Source organism: Berghia stephanieae, chromosome 8, assembly GCF_034508935.2.
Source record: "Berghia stephanieae isolate SIO BIC M18660-M18661 chromosome 8, UCSD_Bste_1.3, whole genome shotgun sequence".
In the NCBI taxonomy this organism is placed as follows: domain Eukaryota; kingdom Metazoa; phylum Mollusca; class Gastropoda; order Nudibranchia; family Aeolidiidae; genus Berghia; species Berghia stephanieae.
Window position 1 is genome coordinate 29,686,262 of NC_088367.1, and position 23,415 is coordinate 29,709,676.

The 23,415-nt window shown below is 37.8% G+C and overlaps 1 protein-coding gene across 1 annotated transcript in view; it reads left to right on the top strand.

The window, feature by feature from the left end:
• Positions 1–8,906: 8,906 nt before the first annotated feature.
• The window catches only part of LOC144978484 (ubiquitin-conjugating enzyme E2 T-like), a 15,543-nt gene continuing 1,034 nt past the window's right edge, over positions 8,907–23,415 (top strand). The window contains exons 1-5 of the mRNA XM_078924630.1: positions 8,907–9,322; positions 17,223–17,292; positions 17,482–17,587; positions 22,111–22,209; positions 22,734–22,844. Of these exons, the coding sequence (XP_078780756.1) occupies positions 9,208–9,322; positions 17,223–17,292; positions 17,482–17,587; positions 22,111–22,209; positions 22,734–22,844 (501 nt within the window). The 5' untranslated portion in view covers positions 8,907–9,207. The remainder of the gene's footprint in view (positions 9,323–17,222; positions 17,293–17,481; positions 17,588–22,110; positions 22,210–22,733; positions 22,845–23,415) is intronic.

Sequence of the window (23,415 nt, forward strand, 5' to 3'; positions counted from 1 at the left end):
GGCTCTTTAGCGTAAACGCTAACCCCTCCTTTGAGCCTCGAGGTGTCCTCGCGTTGGACCATCGTATAGCCTGGGATCTGGAATCGGGAAGATTGCGCGCCTGAATAAAGGTGGGTCTCCTGTAAAAGGAGGATATCAACGCAATGAACGGCCAATAGCTTTGATAAAAGCTCATTTTTTGCCATACTCTGGCTCTCGACGTTCAGGGACAATATACGCGTCAGCTCGCCATCCCCGCCGTCGCATTTTCCGATCGGCAGGCCGCGAATCGATTGATGCATGGGACGTTTGCTTTTTTCTCGGACGTGCCGACGACCCTGGCGACACGAACGCGGTATTATTTGGCTAGGCGGCAGACCGCTTCGCCATTGACGGGACTGATTGGGACTCGACATAAGGACAATAGTGTGGCGCCCGGGATAGGGCTGCTATTCGGGCACCGGGTTTGGATCAAATTTAGTCACACACCGGGGCGAGCAGCTCATGTGGCTCGTTGGCTCGATACCCGGGATGGTCTCGTGACGGTCGACCGGGATTTACACCTTTGCCCTCCCGTGTGCCTCAAGCCCCCTCACCAACTGCAAGGTAAAGATCCACGAGGGGGGAGAGAGAGAGAGAGAGAGAGAGAGAGAGAGAGAGAGAGAGAGAGAAGGCGTGTGGGAGGGGGTGAGGGGGGGGGGATAAACTTTGACAAAAAATAAATTTAACTCAACTTTACAGCGAAAATCATGATTTATTTTAAACAAACTTAATAGAAACAAACGACCTTTGTATTTTCAACAAAGCCATAACTCTCTCTCTCTCTCTCTCTCTCTCTCTCTCTCTCTCTCTCTCTCTCTCTCTCTCTCTTTCTCTCTCTCTTTTTCGCTCTTCTCTCTCTCTCTCTTCTCTCTCTCTCTCTCTCTCTCTCTCTCTCTCTCTCTCTCTCTCTCTCTCTCTCTCTCTCTCTCTTTCGCTCTTCTCTCTCTCTTCTCTCTCTCTCTCTCCCCTCTCTCTCTCTCTCTCTCTCTCTCTTCTCTCTCTCTCTCTCTCTCTCTCCTCTGTGTGTGTGTGTGTGTGTGTGTGTGTGTGTGTGTAAGTATGTGTTTAATTAACACACGTATAGTTCAAAATAATATGTACAATGAAAAAATAGTATGCATGACTAAGATGACGTCAAGTTGCGTTGCATAGATTAATGACCACAAGTACAATTAAACATAATGAAGGAGAGAAATACAAAATACATGTACTCTCGTGTAAGTATTGTAGAATCTAATCTAAAACACATTTTATAAACTGAAAAATGGCTCAGTAAAATCACAAAGGGGGACAATGCTGCATCAACACCGATGATTGACAGTGACAGACCAGAATTGATAACCTCGGTATACATCCATTGTCTCCTGAGACAGACGGAAGCCAACAACAACAGGCATACCGGTAAGAAAAAAATCAGCGACATACCAAATCTACACGACATGGCTAAATGTGGCAGCCTTCCTATTTCTATGGGTGGGCTGTTTTTCTGACAGTGTCTGATTCATTAACTGGCATTAGTGAACAAATTAGCTACATAAAAAAGTAAATCACACTTTCCATTTTTGCAACCAAGGCCCATGTGGGGTGGAATGCTTACCACAAGCCGTCTAATGATCCTATTTCTCAGACCAGTAATGTGCAGTGTGGGAGTAATGGCGTCTCTGAATTCCTTTTCCATAATTTCTATGATACAGAGAAGTTCTGAACTTGGTGCACAGAGACCGCCATGGTTACAACCCTGAAGGTTCTTTGCATGCAGGAATACTTGATTCTCTTTGCCAGGGTCCTTGTCACCCTTCAATAAATCTTGACAGTCTGTACACACATGGGGCATTAATTTGACTGCAACATACCCAGATATGGAAGTTGTTACATTCTGTTCATTTGGTATTAGGGATTGCATAGTTGATGGCAACATCAGCTGTCTAATTTCCTGTGGAACATCTTGTTGAAGGCGTGTCTTGACTGCCACTGAAACAGGAAGCATCAAAAGGTTCTTCACATAAAACATTTCGTCTGTACAGTGCATCAGCTGACATGTCATCCAAATCAGCACGCCTGCAGTTGATGACCCAACGCCTGGACCTGTAAAAAATAACTAACGCAGTTCAATATTGGATCTAGATCTATTATTAGTAATTAATTGAGAGCTAGGTCTGATTAAGAGTTAATTTTATACATAAAAGCACATACTAATTGGCCGAGAGAGACTAGATGTATGCTTCTCTTTAGATAAACTTCTAAAAAACTAAGCTCACTTCATTGAGAGTACTACTGTACTAGAATCTAGACATAGGCATCACAAGTCTAGTCAATGTACATCCTATCTAGTCATCCCTCTAAAGCTCTTTGAGCATATTTATTGGATATTGCGCTATATAAAAGCTCAATTATTTTAAGCATAAATCCACTGGCACAACATATATGGCTAAAATTCAGTGCCGTGGAGCTACACCGTCGCCCCTACCCTTTACTGTGTTTTAAATCAACCACATCTGCTATTATGGAAAAGGAGAAGAAGAAGATGAAGAAGAAGAAGATAATGGCTAGCCTCACCCCCAACAGAGCCACCTTTAAGGGTCACAGTCACGGTGCAGTAGATTAGAACTGGATCAGAAATCTAATGTTCATTTTCTCTTGTAACACAATCTAGACGTGTTAATATAGAAATATAGTTATTTGTTAAGGTTAATAGATTAAAGTTTAATTTTCTCACCTTTCAGGATCCTTTGGGAAACGGAAGAAACCTAAATCTGGTCTCTTGTGTCGAGAATTTGAACAATTGATACCGGAACACCACTGGCATTTGTTATGTGTTGTCGGCGTCGGCGCCATCTTAGCTCATTGTTGTACGCGCTTATTTCCACGATCAGCTGTTGACCCAGATACGGGCTTTTTGGCTAGAGAGAGCTCTCGAAGCGTTAGCTATACAATCTCTCTGATGACCCTCAACTTGTGAAGATAAAAGGTCCAACCTGGCACATTGTTTGAAATCTCAGAGGTGAGACTTTTTGTAAAGTTGAAGGTCGTTTTCATCGATCGATGATTTGGACGAATGGTTTTCGGCTATTATATGACATAAATATGGAGAGAGAGAGAGAGAAAAAGAGTTGAGTCAGAATTAGGTAAACTACTATAATACATCATGTCACCTGATAGAATAACATCAAATTTGGAATATGGCCGGCATGGCATGGGCACACCAATGTCATCTCAATCTATTACTTCCCTCTAAACTTTTATTATTGTTTTTATTATTATTATTATTACTATTATTATTATTATTATTATTATTATTATTATTATTATTATTATTATTATTATTATTATTATTATTATTATTATTATTATTATTATTATTATTATTATTATTGTTGTTGTTATTATTATTATTATTATTATTATTATTATTATTATTATTATTATTATTATTATTATTATTATTATTATTATTATTATTATTATTATTATTTTGTTTTGTTTGTTTTTTTGTTTGTTTTATTATTACTACTACTACTACTACTACTACTACTACTACTACTACTACTACTACTACTACTACTACTAGGACGACGACAACGACAACGACGACGATCCACCAGCAGGATATAACGTACCAATACACAAACATATGTGTAGCCTAACCTTAAAGGATTATAGCCTGATTGATACAAGTTAGTGAGAACTCTTCATAAAAAGGGTTGGCTAAAAATAATAACAAAGAGCTGAGTGTCCTCAATTTCGTTCTTTCTTCAACTCCTACATTTCAAAGCGTTGCTCTGCAATGCGATGTTCAAACATTCACGTTTCCTAGGAGAGTTGAAAATGTTTGTATATTAGCCACGACTTAATTATCAAGTCCATTATATTAGCAGCCTATCCTCTTTTTCAAAGCATGTCTTTGTTTTCTCTCTCTCTCTCTGCTTTGCGTTGGTGACTCCAAATCCGTCATTCCTCATATCGTGTTTACATCGTCATCTATCATCGATCAATTTATACTTCTTCTTCTAGGTTCCATGCCTGGTCCAGGTTTCGGATACTGCATGAATTATCTCTCTCCATTCCTCCCTGTCTCTTGCTTTTTCAAACAGCTCTTGGATTGTTAGGTTGGTGAAGCCCTTCAGTTGGTCTATGAGTGTTTTTCTTTGTCTCCCCCGGGCGCGTTTACCAGGTATTTTTCCACAACTTGCCAGGTATTCATTCTTATCTTTCCTTACTATGTGTCCGAAAAAGGATAGTTGTCGATCCACTATTAAGGGCATTAGTTTCCTTTGTTGGTATGTTTGTTTTAGCACTTCTTCGTTCGTTTTGTGTGTAGTATACGATATTCTCTGCATCCTTCTCAAGCACCACATTTCAAAAGCTTCAATGTTCTTTTGTGTTTCTGCATTTGTAGTCCAGCTTTCGCATCCGTATAACAAGATTGGCCACACGTAGCACTTCAAGACTCGGAATCTAATCCCGAACGACATCTGTTTTTCAAAATGTTTCCCAGGTCCATGAAGGCCTGTTTGGCTTGAGTTATTCTTGCTCGTATGTCTCGGTTACATCTTCCATCTGTTGTCACTATTGAACCTAGGTATTTAAAACTTTCTACGTTGGTAAGTTGCTCGCCGTGAATCGTTATATTGCAGGTGTTGTTGTTTTCGGGGTTTTTCTGTATTACCAAGCATTCCGTTTTGGTGATATTCACTTCCATTCCCTTGGCTTCACTATCTACTACCACTTTGTCAACAATCTTTTGAAGTTGGATTTCTGATGTTGCAATGAGTACCGTATCGTCTGCGTATCTTATATTATTTATGTTGTGACCTCCTACTTTTATTCCCTCCATATTATTTATGCCCCTCATGATTGTTTCTTGGTATAGATTAAACAGATCTGGTGAGGCAACACACCCTTGACGGACTCCTTTCTTAATAGGAATGGAATTTCCTGTAGAGTTTCCGATTTTGATAGATGCCTGCTGGGTATAGTATAATGTTTGCATGAGTCTGAGGTCTGTCTCATCAGCGCCAATGGAGTGCAGTTGTTTTAGTATTTCTTCGTGGCGTACTCTATCAAAAGCTTTTTTGTAGTCGACAAAACAGAGGTATAGTGGGGTCTGAACCTGTATAGCTCTTTCACTTAAAACACGGAGGAGGTATATTGCGTTCCTTGTCCCTCTGTCAGGTTGGAATCTATATTGTTCTTCTGCGATTTCGGGGTTAATCTTATTCCTTAGCCTGTTGATAATTATACGCAACAGTATTTTGTTGATGTGGCTTATTAAACTTATAGTTCTAAAATTTTCGCATCAGACTGCACCTGCTTTCTTTGGTATTGCTATGAAAATAGAGTTACAGAGATCTTCTACTCTTCTACTCTCAATTTATACGTCTTGTCCTAAATTCATCTCTCTGACTTCCTCCTACGCTTTCTCCCTACAAGTGACTGTGACATTCAACACTGTAGTGAAGGTTACAAAAGGCTTGACAAGCGTGTTAACATGCGAGACTGGAAATGGAAATTGGCTAAATCGAAACACAATGGAAGCACAGAATGCTGCAGATAGAAATGACACACACAAAAAACTGCTATATACAAATTAATTAATAAAAAGACTAACACGGGGAGGACGTAAAACACACGTAAGGAAGGCAATACATTGCATTCGGATGTAGAAATCGAAAAATGGTGGATAGAGCATTTCCTAACAGTGTAAAACCAACAGAGACCAATGCGAGCGTCAAAAATGTATCATTTTAAAGACACTAACATTGACATTGAAATGGGTCAAATCACAATTGAAGAAACCAGAAATGTAATAAATCGATTGAAAAATAACAAGGCGCCTGCTATGGATAATATAATATGCCATGAGATGCTGAAGTATGGTGGAGAGAGTATAGTTTCAGTAACGAGAAACGTGTGCAGTACTGCATGGAAAGAGCAGAAAATAAAGAAGAATGGAAAACAGGAATCACTTGAGTCGTTTTCATGAACGTGGACTAGCGCTAAGTCTCTGACTATCTCTGACTTTAGTCAACGACTTGAAAAAAATCGGATTTCATGTCAGACTAAGTTTTAGTCATTTGCCGAAGCATGTCTTCGTGCTTTAGTCTGAGTCTAGTTACTATGTGATATCATAGCGTCAACAAGATAGCAACTATTTTTAGATCGAGTGCGCTTCGCTTCGACGAATGACAGAGGCAAAAAATGTCCTGTTGCCATTGACACTGACTTTAAAAAACTATAAGATAAGTGCAGATTGTCGAAAGTACACATTTTTGTGAGTAAAAACTAAAGATAAACTGAATCTATCGGCTCGCAGTTTGAAAATGAACAAAAGACTCAGAAATCGTTAAAGAGCAACCCAAAAAAAATTATTAGAAAGTAGAATGGAGACAAAAGATTCTGTTGACATTGCAATGGACTAAAATAATGTGATTAATCAGAATACACTTTCTTTTTTGGGTAATTATTTGTTTGTTTGTATTTTGTTTATTTGTTTTTGTTTTGTTTTGTTTTGTTTTGTTTTTTTTTTTTTGTTCAATTTCTTTGAGTTTCAATCTCGGTGTTCGTTGTCTCAATAAAACTGCCATTGGCCTAAATATAGAATTGACAGTCGACGATGGACATCATTGAAGTCTATAACAGTCGACAATCAATATCACGTGTGTCGCTAATTTCCTCTTTAGAAGTCTTTTGCGTTGTAAGTATGAAGGCGTGTGTATCTTTCATATCTTCATGTAGTAGAAAGGTGATGTTACCCGTTCAAAATAGCCGAATTAGTCACCGTCCTTACAACGCCAACTTCTAGGCAAGTGACTAGCTAGTCCGAGACTAGAAAGAGTTCATGAATTCCGATTTTTTTAGAAACTTGCTTCGCTTGGGCTTAAGACTAGCTAGTCATTTACTAGACTAGTAAATTACTAAATCTAGTCCTCGTTCATGAAAACGGTCCCTTGGCTTGTGTCATCATTTTGAACAGGATAAAAACTGCCGTTGACAATGCAATGAGAGACGAACACAGAGGATTTTGACGAGGATGCTCATGCACAGATACCATATTTGTCCTGTGCACTATCATCGAAAAGTCAAATAAATGCACTTTACATTGCTACATCGAGTTTCAGAAAGCGTTCGACAACGTTGACCAGAATAGATAATATGGAAATGTCTTGCGGCCTACGCAATCCCCGAAAAACTCATAAAAGTGATCATGGCACTAGAATGAAAATACACAATCCAATTTGACCAACATTAAAACGGGGGTGAAACAATGTCCCCTTTTTTATTCTCCGTCGTTCTACCTCTAACTCATCAGAATGGGAATGGTTATGAAATTCCAATCAGAGACCGGAGAACGCTATGTTCATGACCTTGATTTTACCGAGGGCATTGCAGAAGTGCACTAATAACTTATGAGAACAAGCACAATCGATAGGCCTTTTTTTCAACACCAAAAAGTGCGAAATTATGTGTACCCCAGGAGAAAATGTTCTAGAGCTCAAACTCGAAAATGAAAACATAATAAAACGGAGTCCTTCACTTGCTTAGGTTGTCGCAGCTCAGTTGAAGAGATTAGAGCAAGAAAATGAACAGCAAATTAAGCCTTTGGAAATATGTTACTTTTTTTTCGGTGGAACAATAATCAATAGAAAAAATGAAGATGTACAATGTCACCATAGTCCCTGCCCTGTTATACGGATGGGAAACTTGGTGGGTGTACAAAGAGGACACAAACAAATTAAACGCCTTTAACATGAACTGTTTGCGCAAGACGATCAACGTAACTTGGAAAGAGAAGATCAAAATGAATAAATAAGGAAACTAACGGAAGCTATCGCAATGACGGACATGGTGCGGGAAAGGAGATTGAGATGGTTTGGCCACGTAGCGCGTATGAAGAACGATAGACTCCCAAAAGATGGCATGAGGGTGAAGCCATCTGGAATTCGAAAGAGGGGTATGCCGAGGTTAACTTGGGAACAGATCATAGAACGGGGTATAAAGAAGGGAGGACTGTCGTGGAGGAAAGTCGAAGAAAGCACGCTAGCAATACGCGGAGATTTGTGACGACCCGAAGTGCTAGTCGCTACGGGAAGAACTAAGGTATAAAGAAAAGCAAATGCAGTAGAATGCTTAGATTACAGAAGGATAGGTTTTGTTGTTGAGATATCCGTGAATAAATGACAACATAATCGAAGGTAAATGGATACGTTCAACTTGCCCATTTCAAATCACAATCTGATACTTAGATGCTTAGACGTTAAATGGTCAGTACATAGATGCAAGTCTGCCATCCGAACCCACTTATGGGATAATAATTTACGTCACTTTTTTAGAATTTCATTACAATGGGCCCATAATGAATTGGGTTATCAGACCTGAAAAATAAGTGCACGTCGGGTCAGTCTAATTTGAGTGCCGTCCTGTATTTTAGATTCGTAGCATATCCTCGAAGGTTTATTTAATTGAAGTGGACTTAATAACTCTTTCTTTACTGATCATTTTCAGAATTTTCCCCAAAATGTCATTCAATTTTTTAAAAATTGATTGACATATCTATTTTTCACTCAAAAGGGGGGGGGGTACATATTGATGTGCAATGATATCAGCTGTAACAAACAGCATTAAGTTATTATATAGTTATAACAAAGATTTTTCTTCAAATTTTGTGATGTACAAAATGTATTATCAGAGTTAGAAAAGGGTTCATTGCATCGTAACAAATTATGTGACGAATTTTCTATGGTTGATAAGAAGAGTGTAAATGAAAGAAGAAGAAAACACGAAACTATTCATTTAGCTTACTGAAGAATGCGAATTCTTGTTTTCACGTTTACCGCGAAAGATGAAAGTTAAGTCCGATAACTCGGAAATAAAATGATTGGATTCTGTACTGATGACTTAGCAACCTACACTGCGACTGGTGGCAAATTGAAAGTATTTTTCACTGAATCTCTGGACAACATTGTCATTGTGATCAGAATTAGGAAAGATTTTAAATCTTCCGTTTGAACATTTACTTGTGCAATATTTACACTACACACCTTTTAGATACATCAGTTTGATCACATTTAAATCAGTGTCAGTGAGCGATAAAATCTCATTCGTCGACTCGCCTTTTTGTTCCTTGCCAACTTGACTTGGCATCAAAAAAGGGATTTTCCAACACGTCGGTAAAACGGGGGAAAAATAATGAATTCAATAGCGCAAACTAGAATTAAAAAAGAGTTGCAAATGTTTATGAGTTCTCCAACTCCCGGAATATCCTGCTCTTCTCATGAAAACTCCCTGCAAAATTTGAAAGGCGGTAAGCTGGTTAATGTTTATTAATAATTAATATTAATAATATGGATTGATAGGCGTCTACTTGTGTCAGACATGCCTTCCCTCAATTTCAAATTTCAGGGATATTTTATGGATAAAACCTCAATTTTCAGGATAAAAATACGCCGCACAATAGTAATGTCGTAAAAGACAGTCGGCAAATACCTGATACTGATATCAAGAGCATGAATTTATAGCTAGAATTACTAGAATCTCTAATAGAGTTTTAGACAATGTCTCTAGATAGATATCATTATAACTATAAGTAGCTACAAATCTGCTTGCAACAAAAGAGGAATCCGCACTCACTGGTTTAACAATATAACATTACTTGGATAACTCCTAAAAATAACACCACTGGTGATAATAACTGCCTACAAAAATGGAGGAAATATTTCTCCAACCATCGTAATAGAAAGTACTTCACCAATTTGTACTGACATGGTTGGTTGATGATGTGGTAGTGGTGATGGTGGTTGTAGTAGCTATGGTAGGGGTGATTGCGTAGGTTGTTGTAGTTGTTGTAGGAATAGTGTGGTGGTGGTGAAGTTTGTGGCATTATCAGATTGGAGTGAAAAACAAGATACAGTGATACAGTACAGCTTAGACTTAGATAGATCTAGTCATTTAACAAGTAAGAAGATGAGCTTAAACAGCAGTAGTAGGAAAGGTAGATCTGGCAGTGCCAGTACCAGTAGTAGGAAAGAAAGCCCTGCACCGATGAGTACAAATAAGGCAAAAGCAAAAGCTGAGACTGAGACTTGCGGAAAATGTGAATATGTATGCAAAGAGATTGAGAAATGCTTACAGTGCGAGCTCTGTGACCAGTGGTTTCATACTTTGTGCGAAAAGATAGATGATGACACCTATCAACTGTTGAAGAAAGACTCAGAAAAAGAATGTCCGCTGCTGCATTACTACTGCTCTAAGTCCTGCAACAAAGTGGCCTCAAAGTTCTTGGGCAATTTCATGCAGCTTGAAAAGGAAGTAGATAAACTCAGGAAAAAAGTAGAAGACGTAGATAAAAGTGTGAATATCATTCAAAAAGGTGAATTCACAGAGGAGATGATAGAAACAGTGAAATCAACAGCAAAGGATGAGATAGAGGCCTACCCTATGTCTGAGGGGAGTGAGATTAAGGAGAGACTCAAGAGAAGTACAGAAGAAAAGTCAGATAGAGTAAGACAAGATATAAATGAAATGAGGAAAATTAATGAAACTGAGGAGAAGAAGCAGGCAATGGTGAAAAAGAACCTGGAACTAGAAGAAGAGAGAAATGAAAGGGCTAAGAGAGTGAAGAATGTAATTATGTACGGCATACCAGAAGCAAAAGATGGCGACAACAAAGAAGATATAAGAAAAGCCCAAATGGTACTCAAAGAGTTGCAGGTTCATGGAGACAAAGACAGCCTAAACCCTATAGAGCAAGTGATCAGATTGGGCAAAAGAGAAGATAGACCAAGACCCATGAAAATAAGTCTGATGTCAACGGATCAGCGTAACACTGCTGTTAGGAACAGCAAACAGTTGAAAGACCATAAACGGGAATGCTTACAGAAGGTGTATATTGGAGCTGACCAAACAATTATGCAAAGAGAGCAGGCCAAGGAGTTAAGAGAGGAGCTGAAGAGAAGACGAGAAGCAGGGGAAGATGTGGTCATATATAAGAAAAGGGTCATTTTCAGGGAAAAGTTTAGTGAACAAATAAGAAAGAGAGACAGCGATGTTGGAGGAAATGACTGGGACTGGGATGAGGAATGACTATATTGGAAACGTGTCAGTCCAATTGCCCAAAATGTTTCTGAGCAAGGACTCGAAGGCAACAAGAAAATTCAAAAAAGAGAAGTACCAGTAGATGATAAGGAGGGGCAGCACGTGAATATGAAAAATACTCTGAAGTTCATGTACACGAACGCAGACAGTGTGATGAATAAGAGAGAGGAGCTAAAGGCTATGGCAGAAGAAGAAGATCCAGATGTGATAGCAATAACAGAAGCTAAGCCAAAGAATGCAACAACACACCCAACCATAGTAGAGTTAGGTATTGAGGGATACACTATAATAGCTAGCAGAGATTTTGAAACTTCCGGCAGAGGAGAATACTTATTGGTGAGGGAGAACCTCAAGTTTAACCCCATAGAGGAACTCACAGATCACGACTTTAGGGAGAGCGCTTGGTGCTCGATTGGAGTAACTGGACAAAGTCAGATACTAGTAGGAGTGATTTATCGGAGCCCAAATAGCACAGGAGAAAATAATGAGAGAATGTTGGAGATGATAAGGAGAGCATCACAAAAAAAGCATTCAGAGATAATTATTATGGGAGACTTCAACATGCCGGAACTGGAGTGGAAAGGGATGGACGAACCAAAAGAGGGAAGCCTGGAGGAAAGTTTCATAGAAACCATTGAAGATTGCTACCTACAACAGATAATAAAAGAACCCACAAGACAGAGAAAAAACCAGAAGCCCAACGTATTGGACTTGATATTGATGGAGGAAGAAAATGACATTATCGACCTAAGACTGAGCCACCCACTGGGAAAAAGCGACCATGCGACCATATTCCTAAAACTGAGGGTGACATCAGAGACTGTAGATGAAAAATTGACACTCAGATATAGGAAGGCTGATCTAGAGAGTATGAAAAAGGAACTGGGGCATATCAAATGGGAGGAAATACTAATCGAGGACACCGTAGGAAACAACTGGAGTAGATTTACCAGAGTACTTAACCAATGCTTCGAGAAAAACATTCCGAAAAGCAGAGGGAACCGGGTTGGGAGAAAAAATCAACCTTGGATGACGCAGGAAGTGAGAGAGGCATTACGGAAGAAGAAGTCAGTAAATAGAAGATACTCTAGAAGCAAAAAGGAAGAGGATTGGGACAAATACAAAAGAGTGAGAAACGCAACTACTAAAATAGTCCGACAAGCGCATCAAAAGTATGAGAACAAGATAGCAGAGGAAACGAAAGAAAATCCTAAAGTATTCTGGAGTTATGTAAACAGTAAAATGAAGACAAGACATGGAACCTGTGACATAAAAAAAGAAGATGGCACTTGGCATCTGAAGATGAAGACAAGGCAGAGGTGCTAAATCTCTTTTTTGCAAGTGTCTTTACAGTGGAGAACCAGAAAAACTTGCCAGATATTGCTAAAAGAAGTAATATAGATACTACACAATGGCCGATTACTGAAGAGAGAGTAATAAAGAGACTGCAAAACCTAAAGGAGAGTAAATCACCTGGACCTGACAAACTTCATCCTTACATCCTAAAAAACTTAGCAGAGCAGCTAGTAGAACCCCTAACCAAGATATTTAACCAGGCGATGAAAGAAGGAAGACTACCAAGGGAATGGAAAGAAGCTAACGTCACAGCCATATTCAAGAAGGGAGACAGAAAAAATCCAGAAAACTACAGACCAGTGAGCCTGACATCTGTCGTCTGCAAGCTCATGGAACAGCTGATTAGAGAAGAAATGGTTGATCATATGACCAAGAACAAACTATTCAGCAAAGATCAACATGGCTTCATGGCGGGAAGGTCTACAGTAACAAACCTACTTGAAACAATGGATGACTGGACGAGAGACCTGGAATTAGGCAACAATTTAGATGTCATATACCTCGACTTCAGAAAGGCATTTGACAAAGTTCCACACTGGCGCCTAATCAGGAAATTGGAACAGTATCAAATTAATGATCAGACAGTCAAATGTGTCTGAGATTTCCTCAAAGATAGAAGACAAAAAGTGATAGTGAATGGAACAGCATCAACGGAGAGACTGGTAACAAGTGGAGTTCCACAAGGAAGTGTACTGGGACCAGTTCTCTTCCTGATTTATATCAATGACTTGCCAGACAATCTATCATCTAAATGTAAAATCTTTGCCGATGATACTAAGCTCTATGGAGTAGCTAATACAGAAGAGGAAAGAAACACCTTACAACAAGATTTGAAAAAGCTTGAAGAATGGTCCGAAATATGGCAGATGGAGTTCAATGTAGATAAATGTGCAGTTCTTCACCTAGGAAAAAACAACAGAGAAGCAAACTATATAATGAAAGAAAACCCCTGCAGAAATCCAATGGGGAAAAAGACCTAGGAGTATTTATTGATAGGAAGCTAAACTTCAAGATGTTCAATCTAAGGCTAGTAAAACACTCGGAATAGTGAAAAGAAATTTCAAGAATCTGAAAACAAAACACATGACTACCATCTACAAGACTATGGTTAGATCAAAGCTGGAATATGCTAACTGCATATGGTATCCGAAGTTTGAGGGAGACAAAGACTGTTTGGAAAGAGTGCAAAGGAGAGCAACAAAACTTATCACACACCTGAAAGACAAAACCTACTGTGAGAGATTGAAAGAATTAAATCTCCCGACCTTAGATTACATGAGAAGAAGGGGAGATATGATCCAAACATATAAAATAGTAAAGGGAATAGACAGGGTAGAGGCAGGATTCCTTAAACCAAACAAGAACATTCAGACACGAGGAAACAGCAAGAAACTGAAAAAAGAACGTTTTAAAACAAATGAAAGAAGGAACTTTTTTTCATCTAGAATTTTAAATAACTGGAATAAACTGCAAGAAACCACAGTATCAGCAAAAAATTTGAATAAATTCAAAGCAGAGTTGGAGATAAGCAAACCCTAGGAAACAAGTTCAATTATAAAAATTGGTCCAATCATTAATAGATGAGGAGGAGCGAAGGAGACTACACCAAGTCTAAAAGCTCTATACAGAGGTATCCGGGTATAGGTAGGTGTATCCAGTGGTGCCAGGAATTATAATGTGGTGGTGGTTGTTGTAGTAGCGGTGGTAGGAATGATAATGTGACAATGGTAGTTGTAGTAGTGGTAATAGAAATGATTTGGTGGTGTGTGTAGTAGTGGTGGTAGAAATGATGATGTGGTAGTGGGGATGATGATGTAGTGTTGGTTGTTGTAGTAGTATTGGTAGAGTTAATGATGGTTGTTGTAGTTGTGGTGATAGCAATGATGATGTGGTGGTGGTGGTGTTTGTTGAAGTATTCGTGATGATAGAGATGATGACTTGTTGGTGGTTGTTGTAGTAGTGGTAGTAGCGATGATGATACGGTGGTGGTTGTTGTAGAAATATTGGTAGAGATGATGATGTTAATGATGATGATGTCACAGTAGTTCATGATTGCATAAACTTCTTAATTCCTGGAGGTAATATCAAAGCGGCCAACTTTTCAAAGAACTAGATCGGGACACCATTTTGCATAATACAGTCATGATCCAAAAGAGCAGCATTGAAAAATAAATTAAAAATTATGCCCTTCCGCCACGACATCATAAGATATCGTTGCCGAGGCATTCCATGAAGGAATATATATCATTCATCAAACAAGATGTCTGATGTCGACCGGAATCACCCATCTTATCCAAAGTGAGCAAATTGGGGGTTAATTATCTTGCCCAAGGGAAAAAATACGAAAGTGCCCGAAACAACGCTCGAATCCAGGACCTTCCAGGTCATAGTGCAATGCCTTAACCACTCAGCCACTTAATCCCCCAATTAGACTGTTATTACTGTTATGTAATATAATTTATAATCTAGATTTAGAGCTTTTTCTGTTCCTTGTTTTGATTTGCTAAACACTAAAGCATATTCCTGAGACATGCAAGGGTCATTTCCATACATATCACAGACCAATTGTTTATCAAAAACAATTTTTTCTCCAGGTTTCCAAATCGGAACAGTCCAAATTTTATCAGGACAGTTGGCAGCTATGTAGTATAATGGTCGATTTTTTTAATTTAAAGGGGCAAACAGTAAATTTCCATATTTTCCAGGACAGCGTTTATTTTTTTTCAAATTTCCTGGACAAATCTGGAAATTCTGACATGGTAGGCATGCCTTTTATGTGAGCATTTTTATCCAGTTTTTTCAGAAACTTCTGCTTTTGACACACATTAGTCAGGGGTTTATCCTTCTAAACATAAGTGGCCCCTATTGTCATTGTCTACTGTTGTACAAGTTACGCAGACACAGTCACAGCCCACTATAACTGCAAGTTGTTGTCACATCCACACTGAGTTCTGAAGCCTTGTCTTTGTTAACAAGGCTTGTTGGAGATTTTAAATCTGTCCCACATTTGATTTTTAAATTCATATGTTAGGATAAGATAAAAGTGGACCAATGAGGAAAAAATGATGCACATTCGAAGCGAGGAATAAATAGAAAAATACACTTTTATTTTGTATGCATGCGCAATCAACAGCTCATTTGGACTCAAGTCTGAATAGGATAGTCTCCCTTGACAGCATAGTTTTATTCTTTATTTCAATTTACTTTAATTATTAACAATTACATTACGTTGATGCAAATGAAAATAACAATTATGGTATAGTAACCACCAACAGGGAATCTAAACATGTTTTGTTTTTTAACGAGAAAGACAAAATCATTGGAAGTCCACTTAGAAACTAAATAGAAAAAGAGTTAAAACCTTTCATAAAAGGAACAAACGTCAGTCAATATAATTTTGTGATCTAAAGGAAAAGCTTTTTTTCTAACATCTTTACATTATGTCTAAATCAAATCAGGACAATATATTTTTTGATATTTTAAATGAGGAAATAATTGTTAAATCAACATCAGAATTGGGGAAAAAATCTTTCAATCATAATTGGTTGACCAGCACGGTCTGGTGAAAAAGGGTAATTTTGTCTTCAGATGGGAGATCATCCCTACAATTTCCTTTCACTTTGCTCCAAGTTTTTAATAAATAGATGTATGTTTCTCATTTTTTTTACACAAACATTGTGCATTGTCTACAAATACCCCAAACTGCAACTTGCAGATGATTAATTGCATTTTTTAAAAATATGGTATTCTGTGGCAAGCTAGAAAGTTGGTCAGCGGCTTTTATTTGAAATGATGAGTACCGGTATCTTAAAGGGTTAGCCTTTTTTATTTTCTTAACTAGTTTAAAACATACCTTACTTAAAAAAACAAAGGCATGATGGTAGGGACTTAATGGGACCATGACCATGGCTTTTAGGCAAGATTCCATTATATTGAACGTGGTCTTGACTGACTGTGTTTGCTTCCTAGTTCAGTCCCTTTAATAGTGGCCAAATAATAATTGCAAAGACCCAAACATACCAGTCTGGTGTCTCAGTGGTGAAGGTCATCCAGCTTTAATAAATATTCTTGACATGTGAGTTGTCCTTTTAATAGTGTTCACACAACTGAAGGACAGAATCATTGACAACAGCGCCATGAACTTAATTTCATTTCAGTTCACCAAATACTGGGTGGGGATCCTGACCTCCCATAGTGGGCAGGGAGGTACATGCTGTGTCTTCTATCCCCCCATACCCGTTTCCCAATTGTTTCCTGTCATTGTCTTGGAATGAGATTACTTAGTTTTGTCCTGATCCTTGCCGGAGCTCCTTGGCTGGGAGGGAAACAGTCGAATGTATAGTTATAGTTTTGGGAGATGATATTTTTTTCCTTGTAAATCATCTCTCTGTTATGCATTGTATTATGTTGAGTTTACATATTATATTAAATGATTGGTAAACATTTGAGTGTATTCCTCTTAGATGGGACCTGTGCTTGTGTCTGGATGAGACTTTTAGGTGATCTCAAACTAAGTGCATTGGTGGTCTGCTCTTGGAATCTACATCTGATCCCTATTTGTTCCCAGTTCCCCTATGTCTTACTTTTTCTTGGGTGCTTTTATTGTAATTCTATAACTTTTTACTATCCCATTTTCTTCCTTTTTACTGGCGCTGATATAACCTAAATGTGTTGCAAGCGCCGTAAAACCCTTAAAAACAAAACAAAACAAGTTCACCAAAGGTTACAAAGACTTTTCTTGAATGTATCCACAGTTATATTTGGAGTTCCAGGGACACCATTTGAAAATGGCATCTTTAATTTGGATATACAAATACCAGAAAGGTATGTTGGATAATTTATACGATAACTGTGTTGTTTTGGTTGAAATAAAAATTAATGATGGTTTACTGTTTTAATTTCATTTAAACTTGGTATTTCATTTTTTTTAACTTGTTTTTTAAAAAGACTTAATATTAATAGTCTTGAAAGGATATCAAAAGTTGTTTTTAAATATATTTTTTCTATTACCAGATATCCATTTGAACCACCTTGTGTTCAATTTGTTACCCCTATATATCATCCTAATATTGATTCAAAGGGGCGAATATGCCTGGATACTCTCAAACCACCACCACAGGTATGTTACTGTTTGTTAGTTTGTTTATTTAATACATAACTCACTTTTATCCTTTAAAAAAAATTATATAATCCTTCAGGAATTCCCAGTTTCCATAATTTAAAAAGTCGATTACAATTACTAGCTAATATTTGGACTGGACACTAGGTTATCGCATAGTACTTTTACCAGATCTAACTCTTCTTTGCCTGTGAGATAAGTACTTTATCAACTGACTTATGATAACACCTATAGTTATTTTCTAAGTTTTATGATATTCCTTTTATTATGAAAGGGGCAGAGTGGTTAATGCATTGCACTGTGACCCGGAAGGTCCCGGGGTTTGAGCCCCGCTTCAGGCACTCTGGGTTTTTTTTTTCCTTGGGCAAGATTATCAACCCCCAATTTGCTCACTTGGACAACATGGGTGATTTCTGTTGACAGCAGGCATCTTGTTTGAATTATCTATATTCCTTCTTGGAATGCCAAGGTACAATATCTTCTGATGGCGTGGCGGGAGGGCAAAATTATTATTTTTTATTTATGAAAAAAAGTAAAAGAAATGGGGTTCACTTAATGGGTTATCAAACAACCAATTAACCATAAGGAACCTTTTTACAAGTAAATAGATAATATTAATAATATACTTTTGAATTTCCAAGACAAAATTAAATTGATTTTCAGACCAAAAAAATGCACCTTGATCATTTTTTTGTATCGCAATATCCACTTAATGTGTTTAAAGTGCTTTAGAAGGGTACCCTCCCTAGCCAACAGCAGCACTTAAAATGTAGGACGAGACATGAAGCCTGTTAGGCGATATAACAACTTTTTCTGACAAAGACAGTGCTGTTAACTGAGTACGCTGAGAGAATGTAGTAAAGAGCCTTTTTCAATGACTCAACTATGCACTGCTCGGAGCAGGACTCGAATCTTGGACCTTCTGGTCCGCAGGCGAGTGTCATACTACAATCACATAGCCTCACAGAAAGAGAACTGGAAATAGATTACAAATGATATCCAGGACAATATGCTTGAATGTTCAAATCCATTGATTGCCGTGTAAAATTCATCAAATTAATGAAATAAATATAATAAATATTGAGCTTTTATATAGTGCAATGCAATATCCACTAAATGTGCTCAAAACGCTTTACAAGTGAAATGAAAGACATTATGACGTGACTCATGCTTCATTTTATATATATATTGTTGCAGGGGAAAAAAGAGTGATAAGTCAATTCAAAATCCTAATTGTGAAATTTGACAAAGCTTCTTCTTCTTCTTCTTCTTCTTCTTCTTCTTCTTCTTCTTCTTCTTCTTCTTCTTCTTCTTCTTCTTCTTCTTCTTCTTCTTCTTCTTCTTCTTCTTCTTCTTCTTCTTCTTCTTCTTCTTCTTCTTCTTCTTCTTTGTTCCCCCTCTCAATAGTTGGGGCTTGTCACTGCAGTTTTCAGGTTCAGCAGTTACGACTGTCCGGGCTACTGGAATCCTTTCAACCCTGTGGTTTTGTCTTCATCTTCCCTTTCTGTTAAGATATGCTCCTTCACTGTTGGTTGTAGTCATCCAAGACTTGTCCTCAAGTGGCAGTTTTGATTCAGATTGCCTGCCAAGGCCTACAATTTCTGTCTGTGGTTTTTATTCAGAATGGCCCTCTTCTAGATTGATTACAATCCCCAGTTGAGCTCTATTAAAATTGAAATGGAGCTTTTATATAGGGCAATATCCACTAAACGTGCTCAGAGTGCTTTACGAGGGGTCCCTGGCCAACAACAACATTTAACATGAAGGACGGGACATGATGCCTGTTAGGCGATATTACAATTTTTTCAGAGACAACGTTGTTAACGGCCAGGTACTCATTTTACACCTGAGTACGGTGAGAATGTAGTAAAGAGCTGTGTCCAAGGACTCAACTATGCGCAGAGCGAGGCACAAACCCAGTACCATCCAATCCAAAAGCGAGTGTTATACCAGTAGACCACATAGCCGCACAATCTCTATCTACTTAAAAGAAAAGCCTATATATACCCTTTTTATTTTACTGACTCCACTTTTTATTGGGTTGACCCTTGTTTTTTTTGTTTTGTTTTGTTTTTGTTTTTTTTTGGGGGGGGGGGGGGGGGGAGGGTTGGCAGTTATGGTGGTGGAGAAAGTTATAGTACAATCATTCTTCTTCTTCTTCAAGTACCGTCTGTGCCAGATATCGGTGATCATGGTACGCCATTCATCTCTCTGATCAGATAACCTCAGAAAACTAATATTACTCTTCTCTTTCTTTGTCACCCAGCTGTTCGAACTATTCAAATATGTTTTTCTTGGTCTACCTTTACTCTTTTTACCTTCTATCTTTCCTGTGAGAGCAAGATGTTCAATACATTTAGGTCGATTTAGGTGCCCTAAAAATTGCATTTGTCTTTTTCTTATTCAATAGATTTGTCACTATGTTTAAATCTAAATCCTCTAATGTTACGATTATTTCTATTGGGATATTATCAGGGCCTGTTGCTTTGCCTAACTTTATTTTTTTAATAGCTGCTTCTACTTCTTCTTTTAAAATTGGTGGCCCGTCTATCTCTTTGTTTATTGTTTGTTTTTCTCCTTCATCATAAAAAAGTTCCTCTTTATACTCTGACCATCTATTCAACACATCTGTTCTATCCATCAAAACATTGCCATCTTTAGCTTTTATGCATCCTGTGCTTGAACATACTCTTTTGCCACTGACTTCTTTTATCTTTTCATGTACAAATTTGGTATCGCTGTTTTGTTTTATTTCTATTTCTAGACACTGATCATTTATCCATTTCTCTTTTGCTTCATTACATTTTTTCTTTATTTTCTTTGTTAAGGTTTTATGTTTTTCGACATCTGATTTATATTGCCTTCTTTCTTCCATTAGTCCTAGTACTTCATTAGTCATCCACTTCTTATTCTCTTTTCTAAATTTTTGTGGTATATTTTCTTGTATAGCTTCATTAATTGAGGTTTTAATTCCATTCCATAATTCATCTGTATCAGTTAGACCTTCTACTTCAAGCAATTGGAATTTGTTTTTTACCTCAATAAAAAACTTTTCTTTCAGATCTTTATTTGTTTTCAGAAATCCTACTTCATATTTTGGTTGATATTTTCCTTTCTTTAATCTTTTAAAATTTATTCTCATTTTGCTGATGACAGGAATATGGTCGCTATCACAATCGGCTCCTCGCAAGGTTTTAACTGATTTTACTGCATTTCGAAAACGTTTCCGGATTAGGATGAAAACTATTTGGTTTCTAGTTTTATCGCCGGGACTTATCCATGTATATCTTCTTCTTGGATGTTGTTTATACCATGAATTTGAAACAATGGATTCATTCTCTCTACACCAATCAATTAGTCTCTCACCATGTTCATTCCTATCTCCAAGTCACCACGGACCAATTATTTCTTCTGTTCTTGAATTGCCTACCTTGGCATTGAAGTCACCCATTATTATTTTTACATCCTGTGATTTTAGTTGTTTCATAGCAAAATCTAGATCTTCATAAAATTTCTCAACTTCATCATCATGTGCTGATGTTGGGGCATATGAATTATTCCTATGTCAAATGGTTTTCCTTCTAGTTTCACTACTATTACTCTATCTGAGACACCCCACCATCCTTTAATACTTTTAACTATATTCTGGTCAAATAAAATTCCTACTCCTTTATCATGAGTTGAACCTCCTGAATATATCGTTGTTTTGTTCCCTGTTCGGATTAAACCTTTTCCTGTCCACCTGGTTTCTGCTATTCCTAGTACATGAAATTGCATCCTGTCCATTTCTTGTTTAACATTTTCTAGCATACCAGTTTGAAACAATGTTCTAACATTCCATGTACCTATTCTATTTGTATGTTTGCGAATAGTCACTGGATGACGACCGGGTGCCACCTGCTGTCCATGGCTGTCCCTGCCGAGCGAGGTGTTCAGAGTTACATCATGAACCCCCTTAACGCTGTTATCTGCTAATGAGTAGTTTGTGGCCATCATGAATATTCTTGGGAAAGTACAGCAGTGGTTTCCCATTGCCTACTGCCGGTTTGTGTACAGTTTACTCTGCTAGCCTTTGTCAAGCCAATGACGACATCCTACAAGGCAACAGGATATAAGCTATAGTAAAGTAAGGATTAAGTAAAGTAGGAACATACAGAAGACACCACACTGCAGAATGAGTGTGAGGTGGGTGGGTGAGGAGCAAAGCATGTACCTCTCACCGGTGGGTTCTGTCTCCTGCACCTTAAGAGGAAGGGGTCCCACCTACTCCCTAACCCAGTTATACCGCCGGGGACTCGGTTGCGCCCATAACAAACTCAGTAGAAACAGGGAACACCACGGGAAGGTGCTGTTATGGACACAATAATGCATGAGAGGCCGTATGCAATAATCTCTGTCAGTACAATCATTACAAGGATATAAACACAGAATGGTAGTCGTGTTGTCATGTGATTAAAAGCATATAGTGTAATGAATGATAATGATAATAGGATAATATATTGATTTGATTTTCTACTTCCAAGGGTACATGGAAGCCCATTCTTAACCTGTCTTCCGTACTGTTGACAATACGTGTACTTTTGGGGGAACCAGGAAAAGAAGACCCGCTTATGGCTGATATTGTGAGTAACTTTTTGACTGATCTTGGTGGCAGATTGGACAACATTTAGCAACTCTGAATAATACATTTGGTCCAGTCCATTTGTTGTTTCCAATTTTTTATCAAAGCAAGAAGGGAGCACTACACACAATATTAATCTTGTCTCTTGTTAATAAAAATATTACAATAAATGGTCTTCAGTTTAAGTGTTACCGCCGTTTGTTGATAACTTTTGTAAAGTGAATAAATCATTTCTCAAAAATTTTTGAATTATTTGAAATTATGGAAGCAAATATATTCATTTAAACAGTCTTTTGAAAGTTATTTCAAAATACTTTTTAATGGTAGTAATAGAAGAGGTAGTAGTCGTGGTGGTGGTAGTTGGAGGAGTTGTAGTAGTAGTAGCAGTTGTTGGAGAGTAGTAGTAGTAGTTGTTGTTATTGTTGTTGAAGTGGTAGTAGTAGTAGTAGTAGTAGTAGTAGTAGTAGTAGTTGTCCATATAATCATAGTACACTCATGCAATATTTGTGTTTTAATGTTTATCAGTGGCAGGAGTACAATTATGACTACCCTACCTATGCTGAAAAGGCAAAGCAATGGACAAACAAATATGCAAGAGGAGAGAAAATAGACCAGGATCAAAGCTCTATCACTAAGGTTTGTATACTTTTTGCTATGTCTTTTTCTTCCTCCTCCTCCTTCTCCTTTTACATCTTCTTCTTCCTCTTCTTCTATTTTTTTTTGGCTGTTACTCTCTGCATTAAGAACTAGTTAGTTAACTAGAAATTTTGGGGATCAAGGTATCTATTTTGTGTCGGACATTTTTTAATGTTAAAGTATGGTGATTGAAAAAGAGAAGAAAATCTTGACTATTTCTTATCCACTTGAGTCTACATGAACCCTAGTATACTTAGTTCCTTACTTACTTAGGTCGCCCCATGGGGCGCCCAACATGAGCCACAAGTCTTCGCCATTTTGTCCTGTCCTCCATAAGCGTACGCAGCTCCCGGGTGTTGCCCATTGGTGTGTCATCTAGATTGTTGTAATAACCCTAGCATAGTTGTCTGCTTTTTCTAAGTCCTGCCTCTCTTGTGTTGTAGATTTAGTTGATTTTACTTTGTGTAGAATTGTATTATATCTTCTTTGTCAATATAATGCACATGTCTTGGTTTGTACATAGATTAAGCCGATTACATCAATTAACTTTGACTTTGAACATTTATATTAT